The following is an 18,745-nucleotide window of genomic DNA, read 5'->3' as shown; positions in this document are numbered from 1 at the left end:
TTACCAAAATGAGAGATTCCTAACCTGTGGCTTTAGGACAAGCAGCGTCTCCACCATGACTGGCTTATATAGTCGACACGATCCTGTTTGCACAAACAGCTTTACTTCCTGAGTTTGTTCCATCTGAAATTTGTGAGTCTGGAGTCATAAAGAGGTTTTGTTGCCTCATTGTTAGTTAAATTCTTAGCAGAGCAGCGATGTGCTTGCATTAGCAAGTTAAAATTTATATAAGTTTGTTGAACCTTCATTTAAACATGACCTGTGGGTCCTGGTTTCCATGATGTACAACCATTAGGCTGAGAAACCTGAAACCCCTTGCTTCAGATGCTGAGCTCTCTAAGATAGTCTAATTGTGGGGAATCTTACAATACCTATCTACAGTTAAAATATGATAAAAATGAAAATTTTCAATATCATACACATTTTTCATGTTCACTCCTCAAAATTCTTTTTCATATAACTATTAATAATAAGTAAAAGATAAACAATTGAAACAATCTTCAGAAATAAGAATAAATTATCAGCCTTCTTAACCAATATGTTATGATGTTCAACATCAAGGGTTAATATGGATGGAAAATCAAAATTGTGAACTGTATAAATGAAACAAAACAGGCAGTCTGGAGAGAGAAACAGATATATATTCTTGTTGATGAACTTTCACCACAGCTGGGGCTCCACAGGGGACTGTCCTGTCTCCCTTTCTCTTCACCATCTACACCTCAGACTTCAACTACTGCACAAAGTCTTGCCATCTTCAGAAGTTTTCTGATGACTCTGCCATAGTTGGATGTATCAGCAAAGGAGATGAGGTAGAGTACAGGGCTATGGTGGGAAACTTCGTCACATGGTGTGAGCAGAATCATTTGCAGCTTAATGTGAAAAAGACTAAGGAGCTGGTGGTGGACCTGAGGAGGGCTAAGGCACCAGTGACCCCTGTTTCCATCCAAGGTGTCAGTGTGGACATGGTGGAGAATTACAAATACCTGGGGATACGAATTGACAATAAACTGGACTGGTCAAAGAACACTGAGGCTGTCTACAAGAAGGGTCAGAGCCGTCTCTATTTCCTGAGGAGACTGAGGTCCTTTAACATCTGCCGGACGATGCTGAGGATGTTCTACGAGTCTGTGGTGGCCAGTGCTATCATGTTTGCTGTTGTGTGCTGGGGCAGCAGGCTGAGGGTAGCAGACACCAACAGAATCAACAAACTCATTCGTAAGGCCAGTGATGTTGTGGGGGTGGAACTGGACTCTCTGACGGTGGTGTCTGAAAAGAGAATGCTGTCCAAGTTGCATGCCATCTTGGACAATGACTCTCATCCACTCCATAATGTACTGGTTAGGCACAGGAGTACATTCAGCCAGAGACTCATTCCACTGAGATGTAACACTGAGCATCATAGCAAATCATTCCTGCCTTTGACCATCAAACTTTACAAGTCCTCCCTCAGAGTGTCAGACACCCTGAGCCAATAGGCTGGTCCTGGACTAATTTCCACTTGGCATTATTTACTTATTATTATTAAATTATTTATATCAGACTGATGCACCATCAATAACTCACTCTGAGACATAAGAAGCAAGATATCGGCTTTTATTGACTGGAAGAATGAACAACACTACATCCTGGAGAATGAGGCCGGGCATCAGGCCTCAATCGCCTTTATACAGAGGTCTGTGGGAGGAGCCACAGGAGCAGTCCAGACAGGTATATGTAGTTCACCACACGGACAGACATATCGGAGTGGGAATGGTCTGTGGAATTGTGGAATTGAATTCAACCGTTTTCAATTCCACAGACCACTCCCACTCCAACATGTCTGTCCATGGCCTCCTCTACCGTCAAGATGATGCCACACGCAGGTCAATGGAGCAATACCTTATCTCCCGCCTAAGTAGCCTCCTACCTGCTGGCATGAACATTCAACTCACAGACCTCCGTTGATACCCCTGCCCCCCCTTACCCCATCCCTATCTATAATTTTAGTCTGGTTCTCTTTTTCTCTCTTTCCCCCCTCACTATAATCTCCCCCCAGCCCTACCTTTCTTTCTCTTTTATTTCCCATAATTCTCCACCTTCCCCCTAGCCCATTTCCCTCCAGTCTATCACTTCCCAGCTCTCTACTTCATCCCTCCCCCCACTTCTTATCCCCCCTCGACCATCCCATGTTACTTCACTCCTGATGAAGGGTTTCGGCCCAAAACATCGTCACTACCTCCTCCCATAGATGCTGTCTGGCCTGCTGAATTCTGCCAGCATTTTGTTTTTAATCATATGTAATACTGGTCCTACATGGCATTTTCACTTCAATATCTTCCCACTAGTTTATCCAAGTAATTTCATTCACTGTCTTTCTTTGCTATGATACACAATCTTACAAAACCACTCTAACCTTGACATGACTCCCCCATGTTGTGGCACTGCCCTTTCAGTAGGTTGGATTTTTGCAGCCATGTTGTCAGTAAATAAGTTTGCACTGATGTGAGAAGCAGACATAAGACATAATTTCCTCCGAGTTCCTCCTGAGTTACCAGTCCACAGAGAATAAACTGAGATACTGCTGCTGTTGCCGGTCAAGGAACATTTTCCAACAATGTGAACTGCTGTTAAAATTAGAGGCTATTTTCCTTACTACCTTTGGTCATAAGGAATTTTAGCAAGTGGAAGGAAGAGCTAAGCCTGCCAAACACCTGGACACCTTTCGCCATTGTTAAGAGACAGCTTCATATCTGCAGGATATGATAGAACCTGTTCTGGCAGAGGCAGTCAGGGGTGTAAGATATAGGAGCAGAATTAGGCCATTTGGCCCATCGAGTCTGCTTCACCATTTCCTCATGGCTGATTTATTTTTCTTTCAGCCCCAATCTCCTGCCTTCTCCCCGTATCCCTGCATGCCCTGACTAATTAAGAAACTATCAACCTCTGCCTTAAATATACCCAATGACTTGGCTCCACAGCTGCCTGTAGCAATGAATTCCACAGAGTCACCATTCCCTGGCTAAAGAAATTCTTCCTCAGCTCTGTTCTAAATGGGCATCCCTCTATTCTGAGGCTGTGCCCTCTGGTCTTAGACCTCCTCCACTGTAGGAAACATCCTCTCCACATCCACCCTATCGAGGCCTTTCACCATTCGATAGATCGAAAGGCTTCGGCAGAGTGGGTATGGAGGGAATGTTTACTGTGGTGGGGGGGTCTGACAGCTAATAGTTAAAGATTGCATATATACTGTAAATCTGTTTCACAACTACTTAGGCCTACAAAGGCACTCCAAACTCAACAGATCTTATGCCTGAGGTGTGAGTTTACTGATAGCAGCCTGCTTCAGACACTTCTCACAATGCTGCTATAACACTGCTAATGAGAGTACTTCAGTACTTATAGAAGATACCAGACTCAAAATAAATAGAAACAGTGGGAAGGAGACGGCAACAGAAACTGTGAGGGGTAATAATGGTAGGTTGATAACTCTGACTAGGATAGTGCTCTATTCTCGATTAAAGTGCTTTCTGATGTGTTTAAAATGTATTTGCTTCTACCCTGGATCTCATGTTAAGTGGTTGAGTAGTTGAGGTGAGTAGTTTCCTATAAGTTACATTGGTAACACAACTATGCATTTAAATCAGCTTCACGGCCTGTACATTATTGGAGGCTACACCTGCAGACAAGATCCTGCAGAGAAAATTTATAACCGTTTATTGAACACTCTGATTCAAATATTAAAAATAGGCCCAAAATTTCAAGGAAGAAAGCAGCTGGTCTTCTGACACCATACTATACCAGCCCAACTCCGGAAAATTGGAATCGTTCAAATGACAATGTTGGATAGCCCACTTCCTGCCCAAAGTACTCTGTGAAGGATCGTAGAAGAAAACCACAGACCTGAACAGCAAGTAAAAAATTCTCTATGATTCCCCCCCCCCCCACCACCTCCAGAAGAAACACTAATTGGTAAATTGATTGGTGTTTTCCACATATATTCAAATGAATAGAACTCGAAAAGAACTGACACCTCTCCCAAGCACCATAGTGATTTCCAGAATAATGCTGGACAGCTACCTGTCTCGTTTTTGACAGTGGAATGACTGTTTGTACCAGACAAGGTGCTTTGATTATCTTAGAAATTGCTGATCTCCTGGGATTTTCTAGAGTTTACAAAGAATGGAACAAAAAGCGAAAAAAAAACATCCAGTGAGCAGCAGTTCAGAGTAGATGTTGACAGAACCGTTGGCTCAATAATGTGCTTATCCATGCAGATTCATGCCATGTACTTTGGTAAGTGAAACAATCTATTTTCTTCCTACAGAATATACTGCCATAGACAGTAATGTGGTACAAGTACAAAATAGCATACTTGCACTTAACGATATTATTCTTTATTTATTCTTATAAAACATAACATTGCGTTTTCTATTGATGAAAAATATCCTTTTTCATTCTTGACACAAAATGTCTCGCTATTGCTTAGGAAGTTAAATATTATATCTCTGGTCTTTTGAGTTGGATGCTATTTCTTTCTGTGCTGAGTTGGTGCATAGTTTTGCTGATCTGCTTTCAGCTATTCTTGCTGCTGCTGAAGTAACGTTTAACGGTGTTGCAAACCTGCTGATGTTCCTGGTGTTATTGTGGAAAATTTCAAAAATGGAAAATGCTGGAAGTACCTAATACCTATTGGAGAAGAAACAGTTAAATTCAGGTCTGTTTCTCTCTTCACAGATGTGGTCTGACCCTCCAAGCATTTCAAGCATTATCTGTTTTAGCTTAAGGTATTCCCCCCCCCCCCCCACCTTTTACAAAGATAGAGAGTTCCTCTGAAACCTTCCTTAAGCTGAAAAGGTGTAAAGCGAAGAACCATTAATTTATATGGGAAAAATTTTCGTAAAAGCGAAAATCCTCTTTGTAATGCGAAAACAGGTTACTAATGTAGGTCTTTTGTAAAAGCGAAGTGGCATAAAGCGAATATTCGTAAAGCAAGGGGACACCTGTATCTGCATCTCTTTGCCTTTTGATTATTACTGATGCTTGCTCCTCCATCATCTCAGGTCCAGATTGAAGATTAATTTGGTTCTTTCTCATCTGTTGATCAATTGTCATCTTGATGATGCATAATCCTTGCATATTGACTTTATCAATAACATTAGCCTGATCCATATTTCCATAAATGTTTATTCCATAAACATGTGCTGCTGATCATCTCCACAGTCCAATAATGATTTAACATGGTTGTTGAACAGTTAGCTTCTTCTTATGTGTGTGTCAGTCAATCATTTGTTTATTTCTTCTTGGTCTTAAGGAGGATGGATTATAATTGGTGTTTGCTTTGAACTTCTGAGATGCAGTAGCTTGACTGATGATTCCATGTTGGTATTAAGAAGTGTGACTCGGGCAGACAGCAAGGCAATTTCTAGCTCTCTCTCTGTCTCACTGTGATGGATTAAGATTTTCTTGACTACTTGAACACATCTTTCCATAGAATGATGTCCCCTTAGATAATATGGGCAGAGGTCACAATGTTTGAATACCTTTACTCTTATTTTCGATCATTTGGTTTATTGTTGTAGCTCTTACATTTCTTGCCTTTCTGAAGAATGGAAATGAGGCACTAATCTACAACAATGAGGTGTTGTTCTGGATTATATTTGACCAAACAGCCCTACGGCATGCTGTGATCTTGGCCATATGCTGGGGTCATCATCTCTTCTTTTTCCATTCCGTTTCTATACTTCCGGTATATTGTGCATGATAGCACCATTTTGTAGATCTGTGCAGATGGCAAGTCAGTATGTAGTTGCTGTCATTCTCCAAACCCATACGGCTTTCGTACATCTTCTGAAGCATTCCTTCTTGCGCCTTTTTTTTTGGGTATGACGATTCCAGACCTAGCTAGCATGACATTAACCTGTAGAGAATTGTTATCTCTGTTTGACCAATAACATCTCATTTCTGGCTTTGTGTCACCTTTACAGGTCACTCCTGAATCGGTTGTTAAGAAATCACATGCAGATTTTCTTGGATTTTACTCAGATTCATAGGTGTTACATTTATTCATTCGTGAATTTGTCAGATCCAATCTCCCGTCTTGTGCAGCAGTCGAGATATTGCTTCTGCTAGCACCATTTCTCTCCCTCATTTGTATCTGAGAGCAAAGTGAAGCCTCGCGTGTGATCTCTGCATATCTCGCTGGCATCTACATTGGTTGTTCTTGTAGATTTGGGTGGTACAGTAGTTCGAATTGCAGCCAGCCTCATGGCTGCACCGACACAGGTTTAATCCTCAGCTCCATTACCGTTTGTATGGAGATTTCTCATTCTTTCATTGACCAAAGTCAAAGTCACAGTAAATTTTATTATCAGGGTACATGTATGTCACCACATACAGCCCTGAGGTTCATTTTCCTGCAGGCAATTCTGTAGCATAGTATCAATGAAAGATCAAGTAGAGTGCAGAAGATAACAAACTGTGCAAAAGCAGATATAAATAAATAGCAATTGATAACGAGAACATGAAATAACAAGACAAAGCGTCCTTAAAGTGAGATAATGGTTGTGGAAGCATATCAATAGTTGAGTAAGTGAGAGTAGTGCGTCCCTTTGTTCAAGAGCCTGACAGTTGAAGGGTAGTAACTGTTCTTGAACCTGATGGTGCAAGTGCTGAGGCTCTTGTGTCTTCTACGTGATTTCAGCGGTGGGAATAGAGGAAAAGAGCATGGCCTGGGTGGTGAGGATCTCTGACGATGTGTGTTTCTTCAGTGTGTTACTATTTCCTCCCTGCTAACTGGCATATTAGGACAGACAATATTGATCCAAGAGATACATAGACTCGATGGGCTGCGATTTTCTTCTACATCGTAGGGAAATATGAGAGATTTGCTCCACAGAAATATGCCTACCTATCGTCAGACTGTCAATGCTGCTCTTATGCCGTTTGCAAATCTCATTTCAGCTGACGTGAGTGCTCTCACTGCAAATGCGATCAGCTTGCTATTTTGTGCCAGAGCTGCTACCTGACCTTTAGAAGGAGTACCTTTTTCTGTGTTATAATGTGACAGACTTGTCTCAGTGCACACCATTTCTGTGAGCTTATTGAAACTCACTTCATAGTATCGTGACTATTTGTATTCTGCATTTTCTTTCCTCAGTTCTCCCACGTGTGCCACTTATTCCGACCAGTAAGGGGCAAAAGAATTTGGGTGTCAGTTCTTTCACACCTCTTGATGATTCCGTCTTAACCATTGCTTGATGATATTTGGAATTGACTTAACTCTGCCTTCTGTTCTTTGATCTTCTTTGCGTTCTTTGTTTTATTCTTTTACTTGGTGCAGATAATGGTCATCTACTGCATAAGTGTGGATATTAATTGTGCATTATTTGCTTTTTTTATTTACTTTTATGATGTGGGCTTTGCTGGTAAGGTGAGTATTTATTGCCTAACTGCATTTGCTCCTGAGAAGGAGGTGGTAAGTCTGCTTACTGGACCATTGTAGTCCTGCTGGCGAATTTATCCCCATGGTGTTGTTGGAACCCAATCAGGCTGAAAGAACACATATATATTTCAAAATCAGGGAGGTGTGTGGCGAGGAGGGGAACCTTCTGACAGATCTACTTTCTTTGACTGTTTTGCTCGCCATGGTTGTGGGATTAGGAGATGCTCTACGTTGCATTAATCATTGCATGAATCCAACTGTTCTGCTTTGTTCTTTGGCTTCATGGAGATAATAGTCTTTTGTATTATCATTTACCCTAAAAGTCTGGATGTTATCCTCTCTGAGGCTCATCAACTTCTGCTGCAACATATCCTGGCCTTATCCTATGATTAATCACAAGACATTATTAATACTTTGAAGTTTGCTCATCAAGCTTCATACTTCTTTTTGCATTTCTGGCATCAAGTTTGCCAACATCTCTGGTCATGCAATATTCAAAATCTTCAATAGCATAAGACTTTTTGATTAAAATATGCTGAGTACATTTGCACTAGGCCGGGTTTGTCTCTGATTGGACGGTGCATCTTACTTTCAGTTTCACTGTTGTCTCCACACACCACATTTGGCATGAATCCCAACGAGTTATGAGTAATATTTAGTTCAATATTTTGCATCAGATTCAGGATCCCAGGCAGGCACAATTAAATTAAGAATAGCACAATAAGAGTATATAATTTAAAAATTGCAGCCTCATAAGAAACTGACTCTTGCACTTTCCTTCCAATTTCCAAATTGTGCGGCTCCCATTATTGCAGCTTCTTCCAGGCCACCCAGCTGGGGAAATTGTCCCATAAAGTTACCCGGTTAAGGAGGTGAGGCTTTTCAAGTGAAATCAAGTTCAATTTTATTGTCATTCAACTGTATACATGTATATTATCAAATGAAACAATGTTTCTCCACTCTAAGGTGCACAACCCAATACAACACATTCCAGAATTCTGCATTCTGCTTTTGCTTTCCTTGGTTACTCCTTTGATGTACTCATGAATGTCATGATTTGTTTAAACAGCATGCCAACAGAGCTTTTTAGTATATCTTGGTACATGCGACAATAATATATCAATAACTAATTAACAAATATAATTTTTGTCAGCTCAAGAAATTTGGGCCTGAGGAGCTTTGAATTCACATGCCTACATCTTTTACCCTGAACTTTGACCTGTGCTGCCATGTACTAGACATGGACCACAGAAATCTACAGCGTAGAGAAGGCCTCTCCATCCATTGTGTCCATGCTAGTTCAAAGAGCTGTTTGGACTAATCATGCATGCCAACTCCAAGCACGTACGACTGTATGGACTGCCCATCAAAGGCTCATCTAGCTGTCTTTTAGACGTTTAAGGGCTTCAACTGTGACTGCCTTTTCAGGCTGTGAATCCGAAAATCCCACCAACCACTGAATACAAAATTTTGCATCCATTCCCATGAAACCTGTTGTTCATCTACCTGAGTCCACATGCTTTAGTTACAACCTCTCTACTGAGCAAAGAAGAAACTTCCTATTCAACCTTGGAACTTTGAAACTGTTCACTGCTGAGTCTGTATAACCACAAAGACTAACTGGGCTCCTCATCAAGTGTAACAGAGCCCCTGTTTGTTGAGCATGCAAATAGTATTTTCCAGCAAGAGCCACAAAGTTCATGAAGAAAAGTTCAGATAAGAAAGGTCAATCAGTTGATCCCCTACTGAAACCTACGTATGTAAATCTAATCCTTAACGTTACTCAGTCTGTCTACAGACACCTCAAATACGTCATATTTCCAGAGGCAACAGTACCAATGTACAGTATCATAAGACATACAGCAGAATTAGGCCATTCAGCCCATCAAGCCTGCTGTACTATTTGATCATGGTTGATTTACTTTCCCTCTCAACGGGATTCAACTGACTTCTCTGCATAACAGTGATACCCTTACTGATCAAGAACTTAACAATTCCACAGATTTTCCACCCTCTGGCTAAAGAAATTTCTCTTCATCTCTGTCCTAAAGGGTGTCTATCTATGCCTTCTGGTCTTAGACTCTCCCGCTATTGGAAACATCATACCTACTCTGTCTTGGCCTTTCAATATTTGGTAGAATTCAATGAATTCTCATCCCTCTAAACTCTGGTGATTACAGGCCCAGAGCTATTATTCCAGGGATCATTGTCATAAACCTCTTCTGGACCCTCTCCAATGCCAGAACATCCTTTCTTAGATAAGGGGCCCAAGTCAGCTCTCAGTTCTCTGAATGTGGTCTGCCCAAAGCCTTATAAAGCCTCAGTATTACATCCTTGCTTTTATAGAACATTGAATAGCAGAGCAAAGGAACAAGCCATTTGGCCCACAATTTTGTGGCAAACCAATTAAATTGGAAATCAAATGGCTCACTAAATTAATCTGTCCTGCCTACACAATGTCCATATCCTTCCATTTTTCTCACATTCATGTGACTATCTAAATGTCTCTTGAAAGTCCCCAATGTATCTGCCCCTACCACTAAACCAGGCAGTACCTTTCAGGCACCCACCACTCCCTGTGTAAAAAATGTGCCCCTCACATCTCCTTTAAAATTACCCCCTCTCATCTTAAATGGATGTCCTCATGGTATTAGACATTTCAACCCTGGGAAAAATATACTGGCTGTCTACTGTCATAATCTTACAAGCCTCTAACAGATTTTACCTCAGCCTCTGCCTCTGGTTTTCCAGAGAAAACAACTCAAGTTTGTCCAACCTCTTGTTATAGCACATCTCTTCTAATCCAGACAGCATCCTGGTAACCATCTTCTGTACCCCATCCAAAGCCTCGATATGCTTCCGATAATGGGAGAAACAAGACTGTATGCAATAGTAAACATGAGAAAACTTGCAGATGCTGGAAACATATGCAATACTCCAAATGCAGCCTGACTAGAGTTTGATAAAGCTGCAATACAACTTTTGAACTCAATGCCTTGACCAATAAAGGCAAGGATGCCATGTGCCTTTTAACCTGTGTAGCCACTTTCAGGGAACTATGAACTTAGATCCAAGATCCCTCTACTCATCAACACTATCAAGGGTTTATTCCCTTAACAGTGTACTCTTTCTTTATGTTTGAGTTTATATGCTAGTTCTCTTGAAATGAATGTTAACGTTGCCTTTGCCTTCCTTACTACCAACTCAACCTGCAAGTTTACCTTCAGGGGATCTTGTACCAGAATTCCCGATTTCTGATTTCATCTTCCTTATTTTTCTGTCTCCAAAACTGGCAGCCTTCAGCTTCCTGCTTATCACCTTCCAGCAGGCTCACCCTCCTCTCTCCCCCCCCCCCACCCCACCCTCCATCAGCCTGGTTCCATCTGCTTTCTTTTTTGCCTGCCTCTGTCTAACATCCACTGGCTCAATCTCCCAACTCCACCTTTCACCCCTACTCTCCCCTACCTGGCTCCACCTGCTGTCATCCTTCACCCATCCTCGGTCCATCCACCAATCAGTTCTGACCCCTTTGTCACACCACTGCCTCTCTCCTCTCTGTATTGGCTATCTCCTCCATCCACTCTTTGCCTTCATGCAGGATTTCAAGACATATGCCAGTGATATTAAACCTGATTCTGATTTTTCAATTCAAAATATCAACAATTCCTTCCCCCCCCCCCACCTGACCCACTGAGTTCCTTCAACAATTTGTTTGTCAATGCTGATAGATCTTTATGGGCAGGAATGGTAATAGAAAAAAAAGCTTTAATAAAAATTCATACAACTTATATCATATAATACGGAATTTGAAAAGGACACATTAATGTTAATTATTACAAAACACCGGCTATAAAAAAGCTTACAAGAACTGAATGCAATTTTGGCCTTCCATTCAATGAAGCATGGGGAAACTATGGGGGGTGACAGGGCATGCGTTACGAGGAGATAGGAACTAATAATTATGATAAAAACCTTTCATTCAGCAAAAAAATTAGCTATTCATTAGAACAGAGACAGATAATACGAATCCAAAGGAAGATTTTTCAGTTTTGAAAGGATATGAGAGTGCAATTATTGAAAGATTATTACCACTGGCAGAAGTTCTAATATGACAAACATAAATTTAGGATCAATATTTAAAATGCAGAAGATGAGATGAGAAGGGTTTTTTTTCCGGAACAGACTTACTGGAACATGGGGAAGTAATGACTGTCAAAGCTGAGTCAAGTACACTGGAGTCAGCACTTCCACAACAGGTTTAATTGCCTCCTTCTGCGCTCAAATCCCTAACAGCAATCAGATAACAGTAATTGAACTACAGTATTAATGGAGCTAACATCACATTTCCCCTGCCACCATGATATCTGGAAGACTGAAGTGTCAGGCTGCCCTCAGTTCTAATCCATACCCTGCCGTCTGTAAAGAGTGCAGTTGGAATTCCAGTCCCAATGTCAATTTTTATTTCATAGGCATTGAATTTCAATGGTCATCGTGTCATAGAGCACTACAGCACAGAAACAGGCCCTTTGGCCCATTTAGTCCATGCTAAACTATTACTCTGTCTAGTCCCATCAACTTGCACCTGGACCATATCCCTTCATACCTCTCCCATCCATGTATTTATCCAACTTTCTCTTGACCGTTGGAATCAAACCCACATTAAGTGTTGGCATCCACCACTTCCATTGACAGCTCATTCTACACTCTCACCACCATGTGAGTGAAGAAATTCCTCCTCATATTCCTCTTAAATATTTTAACTTTCTCATTTAACTCATGACCTCTAGTTCTAGTCTCACCCCAGCTCAGTGGAAAAAGCTTGCTTGCATTTACCCTATCTATACCCCTCATAATTTTGTCTTCCTCCGTCAGATCTTCCTTCATTCTCCCACACTCCAACGAATAAAGTCCTAACCTATTCAACCTTCCCCTATAACTCAGGTCCTCAATTCCCGGCACAACCCTGGACTAAGGGGTGGAATTTATTTATCTGAGAAGCCACTCTGTTCATGGACACAGAATTATAAATTTTCTCCACATGATGTGTAATAAAGATGTTGTGATATGCTTTATGCTACAGAAACAAAGTTTAATTCATCGTAACCTACATGGAGTTGTCTGCATGTGCCTAAAGCCCAAGATTTACCCTTGTGTTCAGTTTGCCACAGGCACCACTCTAGCAAATGAAAGAAGAAACAGCTCTAGCAGCTTGTGGCAATCTTCTGCCATTTCTGAGACTTTCCACTGCAAATCTTCAGTTACAATAAATCACCTGAGCCCCTACTTGAATGACTGCACATGACGGTAACAAAAGATTCTGGATATATTTTCACAATGACAATGCTGGTCATTAGGAGGTGCCTGGAGACATCCACACTGGGCTTTGCCCTATTTCCCAAGGGACAACATTTGTAAAGGCCAAGGGGCTGGTGCAACTGAATTCAGCCGATGGAGGAATGGAGCTGAACAACGTCAGTAGGTCGCCTTTGACCTCCTCAGGCTTTGGCTACCATTCAATGACATTACAAGGGAACTGTGATCTAGCTCCACATGCCTGCTCTTGCAGCTGTAGGTGCAATTGACGGCTTTGGCTAAAACTGCATTTAATTTAACTCAAAAAGTACCAATGATGGCACAAAGATTGTTGCCCGTACCACTCGATGTACTCTTTAGCAAATCCCCCACTACAGGAGGGCTTCCTCAGCAAACGGTGAGGAGTACAACCTCAAAAAGACCACAAACTCAGGAAAGCCTCAGTGTTCGGAGAAACCACCCTTCAGCTGTGCAGAGGAGATATGAAACTGAACAACTGCCACCTTCCCAGTACAGTGGAAAACCCACACCTTGGCGCCACACACATCTTCCAACCTAAATGCCGTTGACTTTAATGCAGGAAGCCTCATAGATAAGACAAATAAATGCAAAGCATAAATCAACACATGTGATATTATGGCTATTATGGAAACAGGTTTAAAAGACACTGGGACAGATATATGGATAGGAACAACCTGCACGGAGATGAGACAAACTCAGGCAAATGGAATCAATCAGATTGGGAAGTTCTCAGCGTAGATGAATTGGGCCAAAGGGCCTGCTTCTGAGATGCATGACTTTATGACGAACCTGAAGATTTTCAGTTTAGACCTGGCAAAGAAAGCCTGTAACTGAGTGAGCTGAAGATATGACTACATGCTGTGGACAAAGTGGGGATGAGTTCAGAGGCATGTTTGTGGACTGACTCAAGGCCTCTGATACAAAAGCCATGATACAATGTTTTTTTTCTTATTTACTTTTGTCAATGGGAAGGATTTTGTTTTACACCCTGGGAACTGTAATTTCGCAGGTGGAAATACACTTAACAACCTGCAATAGCAATCAGTATTCATTTCCGTGCGGACTTGATAAAGTGCTGATGACATTGTACAAACTGAGCCAACACCACTTTTTTCAGTCTCTCTTTGCTTCCAGGTATCCTTTCACATGTGCAGCAGAGTGTCATAATTCACTTGTAGAGGTGTTACTTGGATTTCCCAGACTCAAGCAAGCACAAGCGTAACCCATAAGATTCCTTGAAACACTCGCAATAGAAATATTTCACAGAACAGCGCCAGCTTAGCAGTTATAGTGCTCTCTCCTAGTCATATTCCACTTCATCTCAAAGGCTGAACAAAGACTAACAATGATTCAGCTCAGGTCCCAGAATCTGCCCGGTCCCAGTGGCAGGAAGATGGATGATATGCGCAATTATAGTGCTTTTTTAAGAAAGGGTATCCACTCAAGGATAAAGGGGGGAACGTTTGCTTGGATGCGGAGGATGGGGGTGAGGTCCTTAATGAGTACTTTACATCAGTACTTACCGAGGAGAAGGATGTGGAGAATAAAGAGATCAGTGCTGAGTGTACTGATATGCTAGGTAAAGGAGGAAATAGTGTTGGGTCTCTTAAAAGAGCCCCAGGGATAGGTCCCCAGGGCCTGATGTGATAAAAACCCGGGTTATTGAGAGAGGCAAGAGAAGAGGTTGCTGGGATACCTTCTTATTGTTCCTAGTTCCCAGAGGACTGGTAAGGAGCTAATATTGTTCCTTTATTCAAGAAGGAAACCAGAGATAATTATGTAAGCTAGTGGTCGCCAACCCGTCGATCGCGATCGACTGGTCGATCTTCGAGACTTTCCCAGTAGACCCCAAAAAAAAAAGAAATACACAAATACTGTTGAGAGATTGTTTCCGAGTTACGAGGTTTTAGTTCTATTCTTTCTGCCCAATGCGCACGCGTGTAGCCCCCCCGCACTACACAGTGTACTTCAGTGGTCCCCAACCACCGGGCCGCGAGGAAACGATACGAGTCAGCTGCACCTTTCCTCATTCCCTGTCAGCCCACTGTTGAACTTGAACACACGTGAGGTCATCACCCACCTAAACGCAGTAATACCCTCGCAGGGATCACTGGTTGGCCTCGGGCGGCCAGCGGGAAATGCCGTTGCTACTGGCCTGGAGCACGGACAGATGGGTGCCGCCTCTGATCCTGTTTAGCACACCAAATGTTCATGGGGAATCTGGTGCTAAAATATTCGCAGACGACCTAATTCAGGCTCACCATTTCATAAGTAGCAGAGCAGCTACTTCACTGCGATCTACTGAGACAAACTTTTGTCAGCCGATAGAACCTACAAAGGGGGGCGGGCGTGTCCTGTTGCACTCCTCGCTCGGTTGGTCGCTCTGTCCAGACTGTGACCGCCGCAGCCCCGGCACGGGGACCTCCGGCTCTGACCTCGTTCTCTCACCCGACCCACGACCAACTGCACCTGTGCCTGGAGGCTGTGGAAGTGAGCGAGGTCCTCAATGAATACTTCCCTTTGGTATTCACCAATGAGAGGGAACTTGATGACGGTGAGGACAATATGAGTGAGGTTGATGTTCTGGAGCATGTTGATATTAAGGGAGAGGAGGTGTTGGAGTTGTTAAAATATATTAGGACAGATAAGTCCCCGGGGACTGACGGAATATTCCCCAGGCTGCTCCACGAGGCGAGGGAAGAGATTGCTGAGCCTCTGGCTAGGATCTTTATGTCCTCATTGTCCACAGGAATGGTACTGGAGGATTGGAGGGAGGCAAATGTTGTCCCCTTGTTCAAAAAAGGTAGTAGGGATAGTCCGGGTAATTATAGACCAGTGAGCATTACGTCTGTGGTGGGAAAGCTGTTGGAAAAGATTCTTAGAGATAGGATCTATGGGCATTTAGAGAATCATGGTCTGATCAGGGACAGTCAGCATGGCTTTGTGAAGGGCAGATCGTGCCTAACAAGCCTGATAGAGTTCTTTGAGGAGGTGACCAGGCATATAGATGAGGGTAGTGCAGTGGATGTGATCTACATGGATTTTAGTAAGGCATTTGACAAGGTTCCACATGGTAGGCTTATTCAGAAAGTCAGAAAGCATGGGATCCAGGGAAGTTTGGCCAGGTGGATTCAGAATTGGCTTGCCTGCAGAAGGCAGAGGGTTGTGGTGGAGGGAGTACATTCAGATTGGAGGGTTGTGACTAGTGGTGTCCCACAAGGATCTGTTCTGGGACCTCTACTTTTCGTGATTTTTATTAACGACCTGGATGTGGGGATAGAAGGGTGGGTTGGCAAGTTTGCAGATGACACAAAGGTTGGTGGTGTTGTAGATAGTGTAGAGGATTGTCGAAGATTGCAGAGAGACATTGATAGGATGCAGAAGTGGGCTGAGCAGTGGCAGATGGAGTTCAACCCGGAGAAGTGTGAGGTGGTACACTTTGGAAGGACAAACTGCAAGGTAGAGTACAAAGTAAATGACAGGATACTTAGTAGTGTAGAGGAGCAGAGGGATCTGGGGGTACATGTCCACAGATCCCTGAAAGTTGCCTCACAGGTAGATAGGGTAGTTAAGAAAGCTTATGGGGTGTTAGCTTTCATAAGTCGACGGATAGAGTTTAAGAGACGCGATGTAATGATGCAGCTCTATAAAACTCTAGTTAGGCCACACTTGGAGTACTGTGTCCAGTTCTGGTCACCTCACTATAGGAAGGATGTGGAAGCATTGGAAAGGGTACAGAGGAGATTTACCAGGATGCTGCCTGTTTTAGAGAGTATGGATTATGATCAGAGATTAAGGGAGCTAGGGATTTACTCTCTGGAGAGAAGGAGGATGAGAAGAGACATGATAGAGGTGTACAAGATATTAAGAGGAATAGACAGAGTGGACAGCCAGCGCCTCTTCCCCAGGGCACCACTGCTCAGTACAAGAGGACATGGCTTTAAGGTAAGGGGAGGGAAGTTCAAGGAGGATATTAGAGGAAGGTTTTTCACTCAGAGAGTGGTTGGTGCCTGAGTCAGTGGTGGAGGCAGATACACTAGTGAAGTTTAAGAGACTACTAGACAAGTATATGGAGGAATTTAAGGTGGGGGGTTATATGTGAGGCAGGGTTTGAGGGTCAGCACAACATTGTGGGCCGAAGGGCCTGTAATGTGCTGTACTATTCTATGTATAGCGGCTGGCGGCAGGTGGGAGGCTGGAGCTCAGACCCGGAGGCTGTCTAATGAGGCAATGAAGCCCTCAAAGCTACTTCGGTACCTTGAGTCCAAGAACCCTGCACTTAAAGACAAACCCGTTGAGTTTTTTCAGCGGAAAAAACGTGAGCAGCATGGGACAGCAGCTAAGTGCCGAGAGCCGCGAAAACTAAATTGCGGAATAGACTGGACATAAGGAACTTGCTTCGAGTATCGCTGTATTCCTGTTGGGTTTAACACCACCACCACCCCCCCCCCCACCCCCCCGTCAGCCGGTCCGAAAGTATATTGTCGATATTAAACTGGTCTGCGGTGCAAAAAAAGGGTGGGTACCCCTGGTGTTTATACATTATTTCTACTTCCAGGTTGCAGGGTTTTACTTCCGGTCTTTTCTGCCCCAGTGCGCATGCATGTAACTAATTGATCTGGGGTCGATCTTGCCTTTTACTAAGGCCGAGGTAGGAGATCTTGGGCTTTAAAAGGTTGGTGACCACTAATATAAACTATAGACCGTTGAGTCTCACAAGCGTTGTAGGGAAGTTACTGGAGAGAATTCTTAGGAATAGGATTTACGAGCATTTGGAAAACCATGGCCTAATTACGGAGAGTCGGTATGGCTTTGTGCAGGGTAAGTTGTGTCTTACTAACTTGATTGAGTTTCTGACAAGGTGATGAGGGTGATTGGTGAAGAAAGAGCTGTGCATGTTATCTTCATGGATTTTAGTAAGGTGTTTGGCAAGGACCACGCGAGAGGCTTATCCAGAAGGTTAAAATGAATAGGCTCTATGGTGAATTCACCATTTGCATTCAGAACAGGCTTGCTTATAAAAAATAGAAGGTAGTGGTTGAAGTGACTTAGAATTCTGAAGTGACTTAGAGCTAGAGTTCTGTGATTAGTGGTGTTCTTCCGGGATCAATATTGGGACCTCTGCTGTTTGTCATGGATGAAAATGTAGATGGATGGGTTATTAAGCTTGAAGATGATACAAAGATTGATGGCATTGTGGATAGCATTGAAGACTGGTAAAGAATATAGTGGGATATAGGACAGTTGCAGATATGGGTAGAGAAATGGCATATGGGGTTAAACCCAGCCAAATGTGAAGTGTTGCATCTTGGGAGGCCAATGCAAAGTGACAGTACACTGTTAAGAGTAAGATCTTTAACAGTGTTCAATCACAAACAAAAAAATTTGCAGATGCTGGAAATCCAAGCAACATACTCAAAATGTTGGAGGAACTCAACAGGCCAGGCAGCATCTATAGAAAAGAGTAAACTGTCAACATTTCGGGCCAACCTTAACAGTGTTGATATGCAGAGAGATCTTTGGGTCTAAGTTCAAAGCACCCCAAAAATGGCTACACAGGTTGATAGCTAAAAGGCATACTAGTCAAGTATATGTATTAGTCAAGGCATTGAGATCCAGAATTGGGAAGTTATCTTGCAGCTTCGTAAAACTCCAGTTAGGCTGTATCTGGAGTATTGCACACAGTTCTGCTCACCCCATTAAAGGAAGGAGGCTTTGAGAAGGTGCAGAAGAGGTTTACCAGGATGTTGCCTGGATAAGAGGTTGGACAAACATGTTTTTTTTTCTCTGAAGCGGCAGAGGCTGTGGGGAGATCTTATAGAGTTTATAAGATTATGAGAGGCACAGATAGAATAGACAGAAAAAATACATAGCTTTTTCCAAGGATCGTAATGCCTAATACCAGAGGACATATATTTAAGGTGAGAGGGGGTAATTTCAAAGGAGATGCAAGGGGCACATTTTCTTACACAGAGAGTGGTGTGTGCT

At 42.7% G+C, this 18,745-nt stretch overlaps 1 protein-coding gene across 2 annotated transcripts in view; it reads right to left on the bottom strand.

Moving 5' to 3' along the window:
• The window catches only part of xkr6b (XK, Kell blood group complex subunit-related family, member 6b), a 461,182-nt gene that overhangs the window by 217,041 nt on the left and 225,396 nt on the right, over window positions 1-18,745 (bottom strand). Inside the window, exon 6 of one of the 2 annotated variants that reach the window (XM_073057170.1) lies at window positions 2,219-2,237. The exons of the other annotated variant lie outside the window; for it this stretch is intronic. Coding sequence (XP_072913271.1) covers window positions 2,219-2,237 — 19 coding nt within the window. The remainder of the gene's footprint in view (window positions 1-2,218; window positions 2,238-18,745) is intronic. 2 annotated transcript variants of the gene reach the window in all.

The sequence above is a fragment of the Hemitrygon akajei genome, chromosome 9, assembly GCF_048418815.1.
Source record: "Hemitrygon akajei chromosome 9, sHemAka1.3, whole genome shotgun sequence".
NCBI classification, from domain to species: Eukaryota; Metazoa; Chordata; class Chondrichthyes; order Myliobatiformes; family Dasyatidae; genus Hemitrygon; species Hemitrygon akajei.
Note: the sequence above shows the minus strand (reverse complement) of the source record. Positions and strands in the feature narration are given on the sequence as shown.